Source organism: Montipora capricornis, chromosome 5, assembly GCF_036669925.1.
Source record: "Montipora capricornis isolate CH-2021 chromosome 5, ASM3666992v2, whole genome shotgun sequence".
Taxonomy (NCBI): Eukaryota; Metazoa; Cnidaria; class Anthozoa; order Scleractinia; family Acroporidae; genus Montipora; species Montipora capricornis.
In genome coordinates, this window is record NC_090887.1 from 8,910,741 (window position 1) to 8,927,173 (window position 16,433).

General features: G+C 41.1%; 1 protein-coding gene across 1 annotated transcript in view; it reads left to right on the forward strand.

The window, feature by feature from the left end:
- Positions 1–13,827, forward strand: part of LOC138049369 (protein PALS2-like) — a 24,545-nt gene extending 10,718 nt beyond the window's left edge. Inside the window, exons 7-17 of the mRNA XM_068895619.1 lie at positions 194–276; positions 403–471; positions 3,310–3,441; positions 4,644–4,705; positions 5,977–6,020; positions 8,166–8,219; positions 9,228–9,308; positions 9,846–9,926; positions 10,807–11,009; positions 11,430–11,558; positions 13,279–13,827. Of these exons, the coding sequence (XP_068751720.1) occupies positions 194–276; positions 403–471; positions 3,310–3,441; positions 4,644–4,705; positions 5,977–6,020; positions 8,166–8,219; positions 9,228–9,308; positions 9,846–9,926; positions 10,807–11,009; positions 11,430–11,558; positions 13,279–13,455 (1,115 nt within the window). The 3' untranslated portion in view covers positions 13,456–13,827. The remainder of the gene's footprint in view (positions 1–193; positions 277–402; positions 472–3,309; positions 3,442–4,643; positions 4,706–5,976; positions 6,021–8,165; positions 8,220–9,227; positions 9,309–9,845; positions 9,927–10,806; positions 11,010–11,429; positions 11,559–13,278) is intronic.
- The last annotated feature ends 2,606 nt before the right edge of the window (positions 13,828–16,433 follow it).

The window sequence follows — 16,433 nt, forward strand, 5'->3', positions numbered from 1 at the left end:
TTCATTGCTTCATTCAAGACTATAAGAAACTTTGTTCCTAATGCAGTACACTGTATATGTTACATTAATTTTTTCAAAAAACAGTTTTACTAGAGACAATTCCTCCAGTTCCACAGTAAGGCTTATCTTAGAACTGTCACAAATTTATTATTATTATTTTTATTATTATTATTATTTTTTTAAATTAAACCAGGTCTTCTTCATGTGGGTGACAAGATCAAAGAAGTCAATGGAAGAGATATGAGTGGAAATCCTAAGGAACTTCAAGATTTGTTGGTAATGGAAGACACAAAAAACTACATTTGCTGTTTTTTTTAAATCATACCTTGTTGTGATCTTGTGTTTTTATCTGTGGTAATCAAGAACAATATGTAAGTGACTCACTTTTCATCTTGCTTTCAGCGTGAATCAACAGGCAAAATCTTCTTGAAAGTTATTCCCAGCAATCTGGAAGCCCCTGCTTTGAGCCAGGTATTTATTGATCAGGGCCCAGACAAGATTACCTTCTTCCAAACTATAATGATCTTGATGTTTTAAAAGCTTGTAGTTTTTGGGATTGTGTGTAGAGAGTATAAATACCGTCGTTGTCATCTAAGCGTGGACACGTGACGGGAAAACATGCTCTAAGTAACTGCAAACATGACACGTTTTGGCTGCAAACGTGACACGTTTTTTCTTCAATCATTCGAAGTTTGAGAGATGTTCATGCAAGTTTTCCTAGAATGACGGCAAGACTGGACATCAAAGACTTTTTTACGGTAATTGACCCTAATCTGATAAAGAGTCCTTCAAATACTTTTGAACTATCGCGCGCAAAAGTTTCAACTGTTTACTAAACAGCTGCCAAACTCAAACTTCAAAGAACATGTTTTCCGGTCATGTGTCCACGCTTAGATGAAAACGACGGTATTTCAAATAAACACAACGGCATTAAGAAACCCAGCTAGAAAGACACATCCAGATGTCTCTATCTTGACTGACCAGTGGGCATTGGACGACTGTGCAGGAGGTCGCAGGATCAAAAATTCTGGGCAGACCAACACTCAGGCTCTTTAAACAACTAAGGAGAATTAGTGCTGCCTTTGTAATGACCTTTGCAAATGGTTATACTCTCTAGTCTTCTCGGATAACAACATTACTGCACCTTTCAATAACTGCGGACTCTTAAATTCAAAGTTCAACCGACAAATGCGTTTTTCGCTACCGTCAATCAAATATTTGGCGGCTCCTGCGAGCTTCCGACTACTGTCGAGCGCTCAGTAATCAAATCACATCATAGAGCCCAGTTCTTTCAACATAGTCGGAAGCTGGGAGGAGCCCCCGAACATTTGATTGACGGTAGCAAAAAACACATTTGTCGGTTGACCTTTGAATTTAAGAGTCCGCATGTTATTGAAAGGCGCAGTAAACCCTATGCCCTATCGCACCAGCCTTCAATGTTCATGAACCTGTGGGAGGTCAAAGACCCCATACAGTATTTCCAAAGAGTAGGGCAGGGAGTTACAGTTGTCACGGTGTGTCCTCTGTGGCATAGCTAGAGGGCCCCGTAAGTTAGAAAACTGTAAAGGGTTAATTGCCTCTCCCTCTCTAAATAAAGTTATCATATTGTATTGTAAGAAACAGTAACATCTATGGCAATGTTGATGGAAAGCAAAGCAACCTTTTTGGTTAACCCATTGACTCCCAAGGGTTCCCCATTGACTCCCAGGGGTTCCCATTGACTCCCAGGGGTTCCCCATTGAGGAGTAAAATCGTCTGGCATTAGGCCAGTCTGGACGTTAAAGGGTTAATTAAGCAATAAGAAAACAAATTCTGTGGCACACCTTTCTATACATGTCTAAGTTGTCTAAGTTGTCATACTCCGTCAAACAACATAAAATAGTTGACAAGGATAGAGCAGTCTATCTTGAGTAAGCACCAATCCAGTTAGGGTGGCTGGAACCAGTTTCACTACTTTTAAATAAATCTTCTCATTAGAAGGGTTGTATACTGTACACTGCATCACGTAACAGCAATGTTATGGTACCATATGAAACACCAATAATAATATTATTATTATTATTTTTATTATTACTATTATTAATTAACAAAATTTGGCTATTATTGTGATGTAATTGGTTACCATGGCAACATGAAATCTTTCCAAAAATGCCCTATATTTGTACAAATTTTTACTCCCAATAATTTGTTTTAAACTTGGCCGATATTTCTATCTTGGATTGCTAATTACTATTCTACATTAAAACACGGGAAAGGAAAGGAAAGGATCTTTATTTAAGTGTCTAATCTTCTAGCGCCGTAGAGCACTAATCGGGGACACTGTAAATTGAAATTAACAAGTTAACGCAAATGAAATCAAATTGTGGTTTTTGAGTAGAAACCGGAGTACCCGGAGTACCTGGAGAAATGCTCTGGGTGCAGAGTAGAGAACCAACAAACTCAACCCGAAGAAAAATAGTGTGTTTTTCCAAGGATAGTTTTCATGTTGCCTTGGTAACCTATTATGTCACAATAATGGGCGCATTTTGTTAAGCAATAATTGGTGTTTGATGTGGTACCATGATTACCGGTAGTATTACTTAATACAGTGTTGTAGTGACAACCCTTCTGTTAAGGTCTCTTAAAAGTAGTGACTGGTTCCAGCCACCTTAAACTTTTACATGTAAGCCTGTCATGCTGTATGAATGCAATATCTTGCTGAAATCAAAGCTTGTACAAGTTTCAGTCCCTGAAAGTTTGCTAATTAAATGACATGAAATGGCCAAAATTAATGTAAGATTCTGTTGGGCAAACAATCATTAACTGTGTTCATACAAGTTGCCACACTTGCCCAGTGCATGCATTTTATATTTTGATATTTACATTGCTTTGTCATCATCCTTAATTAAAACAATCACATGGTGTGGCCATATGGTAATTATTTTCTCACTTACTATCAACACTGTTTTCACTATTTAGTTCTCAGACAGTTGGCACATATTTTGGATGCCAAATGATTTGCAATGAGCAGAACCATTCACACAAAGCCCATTAAACGATACCTTACTCATGCTGTCGTGCATAAATGAGATGGACTTAGAGTGAAAGGTTAACCCTCGGCACCTTAAGACCAGCATCTAATTTCTTCCCTCAGTAACACTGCTGAACCAATCATACATGTTATGAGAATATAGGAATACTCACTAGTTATTAAAATTATTTCTTTTTGCTTTTTAAAGTGATTCTCCTCAAAAGTCTCAACATAACTGATAGAAAACTGTTGAAGGAGCACACATTTTGATGTTTAGGCAATCGTCTGTTTAACTTCAGGTTTTTTTGCGAGCCCATTTTGATTACGACCCGTCCAAGGATACTGTGATACCCTGTCCAGATGCAGGCCTCCCTTTTAAGAATGGTGATGTGCTGCAAATTGTGGAACAAGATGACCCTAACTGGTGGCAGGTAAGAATATCATCGCAGTTATGAATGCTACTTTAGCAGTGAGGGAAGAAAAGCCTGAAAATTTGAGTCTTCAATGGAATTCAAATTCATGATTCCTGCGATACTGGTGCAGTGTTGTTACAGGACACGTACATGTAGCTCTTTTATCTGAATGTGATGTAGGACCTTATCTTTAGTATAATTACATAGGTGGTTATTGAAAATTCTCTGCACTGATTGGTTGTACTTTGATGATTATTTCGCGATAATCACCCGAAAGCAGTTTTTTCAACTTGGCCGCAAGCGGTTTTGTTGAGGTAACGGACTCGTGAAGAAATTAATTGTTTTAAAGAAAATGCATATATTTTTCAAATAATCCCCTAAAAGTATGTAATTATACTAAAACATTATTATTCACCTCAGGCTCTGTGAATATCGGTGAATAAACACCTGGACTTCAGTCGAGATTTTTATTCATCGATATTCACCTCACCTTCGGCGAATAATTGTTAAGTATTCCACTAATGGAAAGGTCTGAAGCACTAATTTGGGACACTGAACAGAAGCAAATCAAATGAAACATGTAATATCAAATCGTGGGTTGATTTTTGGGGAGAGGGAAAAACTAGAGTAGGTACACGTTATTTAACGTCGGAAGTTCCTTTACTCTCAAGAGAGTATTCTCCCAGGGAGCGGATGGTGCACTCATTGTACCCCCCTCTTTCCATCAGTGCTCCGTTTTAAGGGCATTTAAAGCTACTTAGGCTACACTGAAAGGAAAGAAGTTGAAACAAGGATGTGAGATCCAGGGATCGAATTCGGGACCTTATGCACCAAGGCCGCACACTAGCCGACTGTGCCACCCTTGCTTCTTAAGAAAACCTCCCAGAGCAGAGCAGAGAACCAACAAACTCAACCCACATATGACATAGAGTCTTGGAATCGAACCTGGGCCACATTGGTGGGAGGCGAGTGCTCTCACCTCTGTGATTTTCAAGGGGGCGGGGGGGTCACATTGTGGCAAACAGAGGGTATTCGCCACCTGAATATTGTAGGTTGTCTGCTTACAAAAAGGCTTATAAAGGGGTGGGGGGGGGGGGGGTCACGGGCACCCCAGGACCCCCCCTAGCTACGAGTTTGCTCATCCCTGCTTCCCATAGACACTAGATCATATGCTATCAGTAGTTTTAGTTTATCATCTTTTGTTTGCTTGTTATTTTCAGGCTAAAAGGACAGATGGTTCTGATGAAGCTGGTATTATTCCGAGTCGAATTTGTGAAGAAAGGTATCTATAAAAGATCAAATCAAAATCGTGCTGCTGTGAAGGGAAAATGTATACGCGAAATTGATTGTCTGATTTTCCATATCACATTTGTTCCTAGTTTGTGCCAAAAAATTACCCTTCGCTTACTGTCGTGCAAAGCGCGACAAGAATCGCGAAGCGCGCAACGCGATTTGCGCGGCACAAGAAACGCGACGTGACCTGGTAACTTACTTCTGGCACCTCTGGAATAATAAGCACTTAATGACTGGCCCCAAGGGAAACAGTGAGTTTTGTTTCCCGGAGGCGAAATTTGAGGGTCGGGGCGAAACAAAACTCACTGTTTCCCCTGGGGCCAGTCATTAAGTGTTTTGCTATACCTCCCAACTCAAAATAGAACAATACACGGATTTTTGAGGGAATTAGCCGCTGTTTCAAAGGTTCACCTCCTGATCACGTGCGAGTCGAAAGTTCAAGTCGTTGTTTCCCTAGGGAGTTAGTGAGTTTTGACACGTGACACGTTCTTCTCTAATCAGAGAACGTATTTGAGTTGGGAGGTATGACAATTACTTTTAAATACTCTCATAAATTATTGAAACCTATTTCATGGAACCCAAGTTTTTGTGAGGAATCTAAGGAGGTCCAGAAATCTGTACTTTAAAAAGTTAATGATAGGGAGCTTGATTTGTTTAAACACATGGGAGACACTACTGTCGTGGCGTGCGAAATGTTCACTTCCGGTTTCCGCCCGCGGATAAAAAACGTGGCGTGCTTAAGGGGGCTATGTCGCGCAAAATGATGTAATTTCATAACACCCAAAATGCCCAAAACGTAAAATGAAACATTGCAATAACCACTTAAAACTCTTGAACAACATAAAAGAAATACAGCAAAAGGAAAGAGAAGCTTCGATGGGCACAAATGGGTAAGATTTAAACAGATCTTCAAAAAAGTCGGGGCGACGTTTTTCAAGTTTATGGCAAATCACATTTTGCTGAGAATCATCTTGTTTTTATGTAACGATCATTTTATCAGCGAAGGAATTCCACGGTACCATTTCGAGTTTTAAACTCGTGATTAACAAAAGAATTTCCCTAAATACCCTAAAATAACGTGACATAGCCCCTTTAAATTCCCCAATGTAGCTTCATACACACTCTCCCCATTCATGTATATATCAGTATAGGCTCCCACAACGAGCAATTCTTGTTCACGGGTGGATGCAAAATATGCTTGACTCTAAGTGAACACCTCAGTTTGAAGAAATAACTCTAGGTTTGTGAATTGATTTCTAGGAGAAGGTCATTTGTCCGGAAAGAGAGACCAAAGAGTGGACTTTGTAAGTTGATGACGTAGACGAGATAGAGAACGCTTATAAACATATAGGTTTCACTTAAGAAAGAACCTTACAATACAATACATACTTAATTGACCGCTCCCCATAGGGGCTTTTCAGGGCCAATGAAACACAACGAAACAACAGAACAGAACAGAACAACAACTGTTAAGAATCCCAACTGGCCGGAGGCAAACCAGTTGGCTATTTACAAGTGCAGCTGGGAAGTTGAACCAGGGACAACCAGGATCAAATTCAGCGAGTAGTCAGAGCGTGTCTTGAACCCGGGATCTCCGGATCTCAAGGCAAGCGCCCTAACCACTGGGCCACACTGCCTCCTTTGGCTCGTTATGGCCTTCACATTTGTGTCACATTTTCAAACATCTCTTCGCCCGCAGTTTAATTTTTGAAGTAGTAGCAGCCACGTCTTCAGAACGTGATTGATAGCGAATTAAGGTTAACTGTTTGAAAGTAGTTCGAAGATCGTTTTTCATACTCACCGTTGCAAAAGACTTCAAGAAGAAGAACTGGTTAAGTAGAAATTGTTGAAGCCACTTGAATCTTTCAGGTGTCTATAAGAGCCAATTCAGATTAAATTGTCCAGCTACGTGTGATTATCACTTCTCTCATTCGTCTAGTAATTGTTTTAAAGACGTGTTTAGAACATATTTTTTTCGCGCTCAATCATGTACTCGGGGTTAAATTGGAGAAAGTCTGTAAAAGCGAATTTAAGGCTCCGCACCGAACATGAACATTTGTGGAAGAAATTCGGGCGGCGTTTGGCCACGGTCGCCAGGGGCCCGTTTCTCGAAAGTCCCGAAACTTTACGGGCCATTTTCGGGTGTCATCATTCCCTCTGTATCTCAAGAACGGCAGGGCCGTAGCCAGTATGAGGCAAACCGAGGCACTTTCCTCAGTCATTTTTGCGTGATTTTAATAAAGCGTGATTCCAGTGTTGCCTTTAAAATATACTCATCATAAAATACTTACGAGGAGAATTTAACCATGGGCATTGCCTCAGTCATAGTTTTTTCTGGCTACGGCCCTGAACGGAGAGGATTTAATTTTCCTGAACAAGCGGTTGGTAGGTTCACAAATGACTTTTCGGGCCCGAAAAGTGTTTTAGACTTTCGAGAAACTGGTCCCAGGTCTGGACTTGTTTTCGCCAGTTCTTTAGGGTCAGTACGCAGCTATTACAACGGTTCTCGCGATTGGTTCATTGGGCTGCGTCCTAAAGGGATCTAATGAAATTAGAGGTTGTAAAGAGCTGCGTCCAATCACGGGGTTCTTTAGCCTTTTCGCAAGGGCGGAGTTCGGAGTTATCTAAAAGGGGGAAATTTGGATCAGGGAAACAAAAATCCAGGAGTTGTTCTTGACAAATGGAACAAAACTCGGACCTGAGTTCCTGAAAGCTCTCTATTGACTTGAAATAACCAAATAACAGATTTTATTGCAACCAGTCATCAACACCACTCTTGCCATCGCCCTGGGAAGTTCTCATTCATGAATGATTTGCATCCCAGCCGAAAGTGGTCGATTCTGTTTTGTTGTATAGGATATGTTTTCGTTCAATATATGTGTCGCAAGGAAATAGGCCATTTCCGAGTTGCTGTTTGTCTCGCGTTTTTCGAAGTAAGTCTTGGTGCTGCAACTATTGCAAGGGAAATAAGTTTGATTTGCATAAGAATACGCAACTCACTTCCATTTGAATGGTTGTGCACCAGGATTCGCTTTGAAACTGAGGCATGCAGCAACTCGGAAATGGAAACAAGAGGCACGACCCTACCCCGGAAATTAAATGGGCTAATGCTACTCGTCCATAACGAAAAAATGGCTAATGTAGCGTGGGCTCAATATTAATTAACCAAGAGTCCGTCAACCAAAAGTAAGATTTACATAAATTGGCCTAGTCCCAGTCTCCCCATCAGCGTCAGAAAAGTGTCTTTTATAAAACCAAGTTTTGCGGGAAAATAATAATAGACCAAGTCTGCTAACTCATTGTCGTACCCAATTCAATGGGGACAAACCCGATACCAGATTCTTACTCTTGGGTAATGGACTACATATATATCTTTGCTATGACAAAAACAGGTCACTTTCAATTTTTTGAATTTGTTTTTTCAAATTTTTGAAATATTATTTTTACAGTTTGTGGCGGCAAAAAGAAACAAAAAATCATGTACAAGTCCGCCAAAAATGCGGGTAAGTTAACAAAGAATTTTTACATTTTTAGAAAAACCTTCAACGTCTCCTTGTGTCGTTCTGTGATTGGAATTTTAGACGAATTCTTGAACTGAGTTCACACTGACTAAATCAGTTTAAGAAAACGGGTTTTATAGTTCAATTACAATGTGTCGTAAAAATCCAAGACGAAGGAGAATTTCTCAGTTCTCGACCCTCCCATATTTTCCCGACTATTGAAAACTGGAAATTACAGACAGCCCCGATAGTTTAAAATGGTCGCAGGCAAATCGTAGAAATCATAATTGTTTTCGACATGTCCGATCTCTGTTCTGCGATGGTCGGTGATCAATCTCTACAGTTAAAACGTAAAATCTGTACTGTCGGAAAGTCGGCTACATCAGTGACAGCTCGGAACCAATTCTTTAAATTTCTTCACTCTTCTTCTCCACTTGGTCTTGACAATTGAATCTTCGTTGATATCTCGGCAAAACCCGGAAAAGGTCATCGGGAAACAGCAAAATCTCCGACATGAAAACTAGGCTTTAGTGGAAAATATATGTGACCCTGACACTGTATTTTTCAAGCAATGTATAGAGTTCACTGACGTGATCGGCAACCTTTTTTTTTTCCACCGAAACGCAAGAAAACGTTTGCATGATCATAGAGCTCAATTCCTGGAGGATTAGTTGGGTGGATCAACATGGCCGCCGTTTCATTGTTGAGGAACACCAACATCGCCGCCGTGACGTCACGCAAAAAACATAGTTTGTGTCACGTCATCGCGCGCAAATCGGAAAATGCTTTTGCAAAGACTGCTCCGTCACTAGAAAATATGCTTGATTGCTCTAGGTGGTTGCACAATGCGCAAGGAAGTTTAGTCAAAACTCATGTAAAACCCCAGTTCAGTTCGATGTGCACTTGTCGTGTGAATGCAACAGGTGTCAAACCACTTTGAAATAGTCGTGCTTAACTTTTTCGCGTAAATGTTGTATTGAACTCAGTGTATTTTTTGTCTTTTTCCATAAGATTTTGATAAACACGAAATGTTAGTTTACGAAGAGGTCGCGAAGATGCCACCGTTTCATCGAAAGACACTTGTCATTGTTGGTAAGGATGTTGTTAAGAGTTACAGTTGTAACATTCATAATGATAAAACCTAAAGCACGCCTGAACTCAAATATATTTCTTCTACAATATTCATCTCCCAACCTAAAGCAAACTTTTTTGACAATTCTTACCTCGAAATTTCCCTTTTTATCTGCCGTACTAGCCACGTAAACTTAATAAACTTGATACAACTAACGGTAATTTGGCCCTACGACCGTGATTCGAGGGGCATGGGTCTATTCTGGATTTTACGTCACAAACTGCTTTGCATTTCTGTTTTCAAAGAAATTTTGCATTGCAAAGCAGTTCGTGACGTTAAATCGAGCATAGACCCATGCCCCTCGCATCACGGTCGAAGGTCCAAATTACTGCCACAAGTTCTGCCAAGTGACGTGACGTGGCTTTCACGGCATAGAAAAAGCGAAATTCAAGGTAACAACGGTTCACGACATATGTTTGCTTTGGTTTGGAAGATTTATATTAGGAACAAAAAATATTTGAGCTTAGGTGCACTCTAACAATTTTTTTCTCATATAGGCGCGCAGGGAGTGGGAAGGAGAACGTTGAAAAACAGGTTGATCCTGTCTGACCGGTCTCGATTTGGTACCACAATTCCACGTACGTATTAAGGGTACTACTTGATGTAACATTATCATTTCTGTACCGTTCCACCCTTGGGTACTACATCCATTAAGAGGGGATGAGTGGAGAGAACACATCGATCCCCTTGCCCCTTGATAGTGTTTTTGTAAAGTATGAGATGTATGTGGGAGGCGCGGTGGCCTCATGGTTAGTGCGCTCGACTCCGGATCGAGTGGTCCGTGTTCGGGTCCTGGGGCCTGTTTCTCGAAAGTCCCGAGAACTTTTCGGGCCCGAAAAGCCAGTCGTCAAACTGCAATCTCCTTATTTTGAAACGCTGATCCTTTAACATGTTTTTGATGTAAGAAAAACAAAGAGGATTGCGAAGTTTGATGGCTTAGAACCTCGGCGTTGCGAAGATATAAAGGGAATTGTGGCACCCGAAATAGGCCCGAAAAGTTTCGGGACTTTTGAGAAACAGGCCACTGGCCGGGGACACTTTACTCTCACGGTGCCTCTTTCCACCCAGGTGTATAAATGGGACGGGAATCTAATGCTGGGGGTAACCCTGCAATGGACTAGCATCCCATCCAGGGGGGAGTAGAAATACTCCTAGTCGCTTCATGCTACAGAAACCGGAGATAAGCGCTCGTAAGCAGTGACTTTATCTTTTTTGACTTTATGAGATGTATGTGTTCGAAAGTCACTCGGGAACACTCTTCCATTACTCCCTTACTGGTGTGGAAATAAAGAAGACCCCGGAGAACCGAACAAGTTGTTCAATGGTGACTTACCGGTGTTTTTTGAGTAGGCAATTTGCCAATTTCGTTTCTCCTCATCATGTAAGAAACATTCTATGTGTTTAGCTGATATTCTACGGGAAAGGTCACTTTGTGACAGATCTCGTTTGTTTTTGTAGACACAAGCCGCGTTCCTCGTGAAGAGGAGCAGAGTGGAAAGAGTTATTATTTTATAACGCGCGAGGAAATGGAGCAGGATATTCGAGCTGGGAGATACCTTGAAAATGGAGACTTTGAAGGGAGTCTATACGGAACCAAGGTGGACAGCATTCGAGATGTGATGCGATCGGGAAAGATGTGCATTTTGGATGTTAATCCAACAGTGAGTCTGTGTGGTTGCCTTTCATTTCACAAAAATCTCGGTTTGAAATTTCGGGAATTCCACGTGCTCTGTGGAATGGTATTTTTCCGAAGTCAACTCTGCCACGATCTGACAACAGGCAGTTCGAGTTCTCTGCCGTGTTTTGTGCCCCTTGAATTGTTACTTCTTTTGGGGGCGCCCGTGAACTTGCTAAGCTACTGTAAATGTGCTTCCACCGCAAACAAAGGGTTTACTTGTAGATGCTTTTTTCCTTAAATTAATAACTTGTCGAATGCTGTTAATGCGTGAGGTGCGATTTTAAAATTGCGTTTTGGAACGTTGGGCTTTTTTTTAAAGAAGCGGGAGCTCAAGAAAATCGTGAAGGTTGATGGAGATTCGTGTGCGTGGCCCCAAGTTGAATGGCTTTCTTTTTCCTTGCAGGCGCTGAAGATTCTTAAGACGCCCGAATTTATGCCATTTGTTGTGTTTATCGCTGCACCGTCCTTGGACGTCATGAAAGGAAATTACAAAAAAGCCGTAGCCGAAGGCACAGCCACAAGGAAACGATCTGTAAGTATTTGATCACCTCCAATATGAATAATTCATAGCTTATTGGAAGCGCAAAGCCGGCCGTTCGCTAGGCGGAAATAGCGAGGCGCTACTTCTGCTGCGAAAAATTCGCAAAACGCAATTTTAGTCCGACTTTTACCGTTTTCCGTAAACATGATGCTTAATTCTCTCTTTTTTCGCCGAGTGTGCGGCCGGCTTAAGGACGACGACGGTTACGAAATCGCTAGAAACCAATAGGCTTAATGAACAAAAACAATAGCACTGCACGCTCCGCACGTGCGTTTTACATTTTGGTACATTTCTTAACCGTTATCGTCCTGACAACGACGCGAATGGACGAACATTAAAGGTGGTTGAAGGACGTGAGACCCGGCTCGGGTTGCTCAAAGGATGGTTAACGCTAACCAGCTTTAAATAGCATGGAAACCTACAGGTTTCGATACCTCTTAGGTCCCGTTCAGACCAAGGCACGGGCACCAGTCTGAACATAGATTTTTGTTGCTGCCCGAGCAAACATTTGAGCACCGTGCCCGGGCACACTACCTTCAAGGGTAGTACTCGGGCAACGTTCCCTGGAACGAGAACTTGTCTGAACACGGTGTATTCACTATTTTCGCATTCCCCATAATACACTTTGTTTACCGCCCAAATTTTGCGTGAACTATTGTTTTCAAATGCTCTTAGGGACAGTGCATTTGAAAACAATGGTTTATGCAAAATTTGGGGGGCAAACAAAGTGTGTTATCGGGACTGTGAAAATAGAGAATGTACCATTTTACAGTGGTATGCTTAGTTACCTGGCCTTTAAACGAAAGTGAGGCTGGGGTTGACCTTGCTTTGATAGAAACCTCACTGCTTTTCTTTTGCAAATTCCGACTAATTAGGATGAAAACAACATCATTAACAGAAGAAAAGCATTGAGGTTTCAGTCAAAGCAAGAGTCAACTCCAGCCTCACTTTCTATCAAAGGCCAAGTAACTAAGCACACAATTGTAAAAGGGTTATGAACAGAATAGGCTCGATTGACCAGTCGTTTTGTGCGCCCGCGTTCCTCTGCGCACACCACGGCTGGATCACTGGTCCAGCCTATTGTATTTCCACCAATCAGAAAGTCGCCTGCCAGCCAATTACAAAATGCAATTGGCTGAATACAAAGTACAATTACGACGAGTGCTACCAGTGATCCAGCCGTTCGTTGGGTGGGAATCGAGCCTTGGAATAGAATGGATACTCCAAAATAAGGTGAGACACTCCGTGATACATATACAGTTGTAACATTTGGTGAAGTTATGTGGCAATACGTGACAACCTCAGTGTTAACCCGCTTTGGCAGATAAACAACACTCTGTTTAGGCAGAGAATAACTGCTTGGTTAGGCACTGGTCTCTAGTAATTAGGGTTAAGCGCTGAATCGAAATGGTTACCTTTCGTAAATTGTCCTGGTGATACCATATTTAAACTTATTAAAAACTTTAGTGAGATCGTTGTGTACTTTATAGACACAACACCAAGTGCCTCGCGTTATTTTGGAGTATCTTTGACAGTCGCAACCCTGTAAAGTGGTCTGTTGCAATATACGAACAAAGAAGTGTACTCGACTGCGTGACGCATGTGTCAGCTGACGTTTCTCCGAGCGAGTGACGACGGCCAACACTCGAAACCAGCAATATCCTCTCTCGGAACCTGAATTAATGCCGGCGTTTTTCATTTCTTTCCGCAGGACGAAGATCTTCAGAAGACGGTCGAAGAGTCCGAGAAGCTTTACACCACCTATTCGCATTATTTCGACTGTGTCATCAAGAACGATAACGTTGAAGACAGTTTGAAAGAACTAAAGCGACGCATTGAGGAACTCGGCACTGAGCCGCAGTGGGTACCGGTCAGCTGGGTCTACTAATACCCATAATGCTTAGCATGTTTGTAGTAGAATGATCCAAGTCGAAAATACATTTTTAATGGATGAATTAAGCTTTGACAACAAGTGCTACTTCGGGACAATTACAACTTATTTTTTTAGATTGTTTCCAGAAACATGGTCAGAGGCCATTTTTTTACAAAGGCATCGTTTGCGCAAGAATTCCCGTAGAGTTTCGTAGTTTGAAAGCAAACATGGACAGCGTGGTGTAATTTGAGCACGCTTGTTTTTTGAAGTCGTACGTGGCGTCTCACGTGGAATTGGTCACTTTGCTGAAGGTATTTAGCCTATCATTTTTTTCTTAGGTCTTGGCATTCAAGCTGCTTTTGTGGCATTAAATTATTGAAAGTAAAACTATTGTAAAATTCTTGATAAGTAAATTTTCAAACTTAGGGAAACTACGCTAAGTTAGAGACTATTGATCTTTGACAAACACGCTCTCGCTACAACGTTTCTGCGATAAAAACTGGCGTTTTGACGAAAGAAGTCACGCACGCAGGGCTACGCAGATCTCATATGCAGTGTATTTAATATACTCGTCGTCAATGCGAGTCATTAAAGCCCGGACGAACGTCTCCAACATTTGCTTTAACATCCGTTCGATTTAGTTGAACAGCGATGTTAAAACCTTTTGCCCCCTCCCCTCCCCTCTCCTCCTCTCCCCTCCCCACCGTGTTGAAACATATTGAAACGAAGTTGAATCGAGTTGAATAAGTTTAAAAGCGGATTGAAACCGTCTGCCCATCTCAGCAGCATTAAATTATTGAAAGTAAAACTATTGTAAAATTCTTGATAACATCGTTCAACATCTTTCAACAAAATCGAAAGGATGTTGAGGGCGGAAATGTTGCCGGAAGCCGTTTACTCGGGCGGCCTTTAGAGAATTTAAGCAATGACAACGGCAACGAAAACGTGCTATCGCAAGTATTTCGCGATTATTTATATGGGCATTTTTTTCATGTTGAACAATATTGGCGAACTATCATTTAAGGTAGTGGCTATTCGTACGGGACCCGTACACCGACCTATATTCGTTATTCATACGAGAGTCTTCTTAGAATGATTGTTACAGGTTCAATAAGACTTGGAAAGTCTTACCTCGTCTTTAATTCTGTTATTACATTTCAGCTATCAAACAACGGCATTGATGCCGGTTTATTTTTACGAACTACCTCCTTCGTTCGATGTTACTGGCCACCTGGCTTGCCTTGTGATTTCTCGCAATTAAGTCTAAGCACCCATTTCAAATAGCGCTGATAAACAGTATTTAAGTCTAAGCACCCATTTTACAACGGTTAGCTTTCAATAACTGCGTGGCCATGTCGTTCATAATCATTCTAAGAAGACTCTCGTATGAATAGCAAATAAAGGTCGGTGTACGGGTCCCGTACGAATAGCCACTGCCATCGTTTAAATGGATTGGAACGAGCAGTTAAAAAATAATGGAAGAAACTGGACGGTTCAATGTTGTTTGCTCACGTTGTTGTTTTCTGAACTACGTCAAAGAAATGTACTAAAATGCGTGCCGCACGTGCAGCACGACTATTTTCCCCTCTTTTAGCCAATATATTCTTGCTTTTCAATTGAGTGTCATAAAAGAAATACCAAAGTAATTACTTCGACCAATCACAGCAGGTGCAAACAGCCCAATGAACCAATCCAAATTCGTAGCAATTCCGTGTAACTTGCTCTATGCGCGGGAAAAAAGCGCGCGTGAAAGTCGCGATTAGTTTTGGTTTTCCTTCTCATTGGTTGATAAACTGGCGCGAGATTTTTAAACCAATCACTAAGCGTAGCAATTGCAATCGCGTTATTAATTTCGACAGTCATTTCAAAACTGTTCTAAACTCCTATTTCTAAACTCTATCCGTCTGCTGGCCCATTCCGAAGTAAGCGCATATGCTTAGCGGGAGTTTTCGTTATTCTAGGTGTTGATCGAAGGACTCGCTGTAGGCTCACAATTTCGTTGTTCTTCGTCAAAGAAAAAAAATTCGCAGAAACGCTGTAACAGCCACTTATTGCATTTTATTTATGAGGTTAAGTTATTTTTGTGAAACATCGTTTCCATTTTTCTTTCACTCTATCATTTGTTCCTTTTTTCTCTTAAGTATCTGACCTAGTTAATATTTAACATCAAAGTTTACATAAGCTTTCTTTGCAGAGGGCATCTGTGGACTAATGTCGCACCTCTGCTCTCTATTTTACGGCCGAAATATCGGCTTCTTGAATTAACGTCAGAACTTGAAATAGCAAGTAACGACGCGTTAGATGACAAAGATGTAATTTTGTCTTCGTACCAAGCTATCGTATCAGAGTCGGAATTATTCGAGCTTTTTGCGAAGTGAATGTGACCCCAAGTAATACTATTTTGTAGCGATTTTCGATAGATGAGGAGCAGTTTATATATCAAGTGATTCCGTCTTTGTGGTTCTCTGTAACTGTGATAGAGAATCTTTTCAACACGAAGCGAGGGGAATAAAGATTTAGAGTATATTAAACGGCCAGTCAACAATACAAGCCAAATATTTTTCGAGCCTTTTTGCGCGCTTAGAGTTGACTGATTTCGTTAGAATCCGTGCTGAGCAGTGGTTGTGAATTTCCGATTTCTGGGAACGCTTTTAACGCTTTCCCGTGCAAGGATTCTTTCAGTTATAAATATTCCCGTGCATTGAAATGCTTTTACTAGTTTTTCCCTTTAGCACCATTTGTGTCCTAGAATGCTAGAAAAGGCATATGAAGTTCAAGGCGTCGTGAACTGTCAACAACGTATTTACGATGATACACTTAACGTTAGCGTTTGTTAAACGCTAAACCTTGAGGAGTACAGTTGGAGACACTTTTGTTTAAGAAAAATTCGAAGAAACTGTGCTGCGCAGTAATGCGGATGAATGATAAAGGAAAGTTTAGAGAATTTAAACCACTGATGAAGAGGGAGTACCCTCGAAACGTTTGGTTCACAT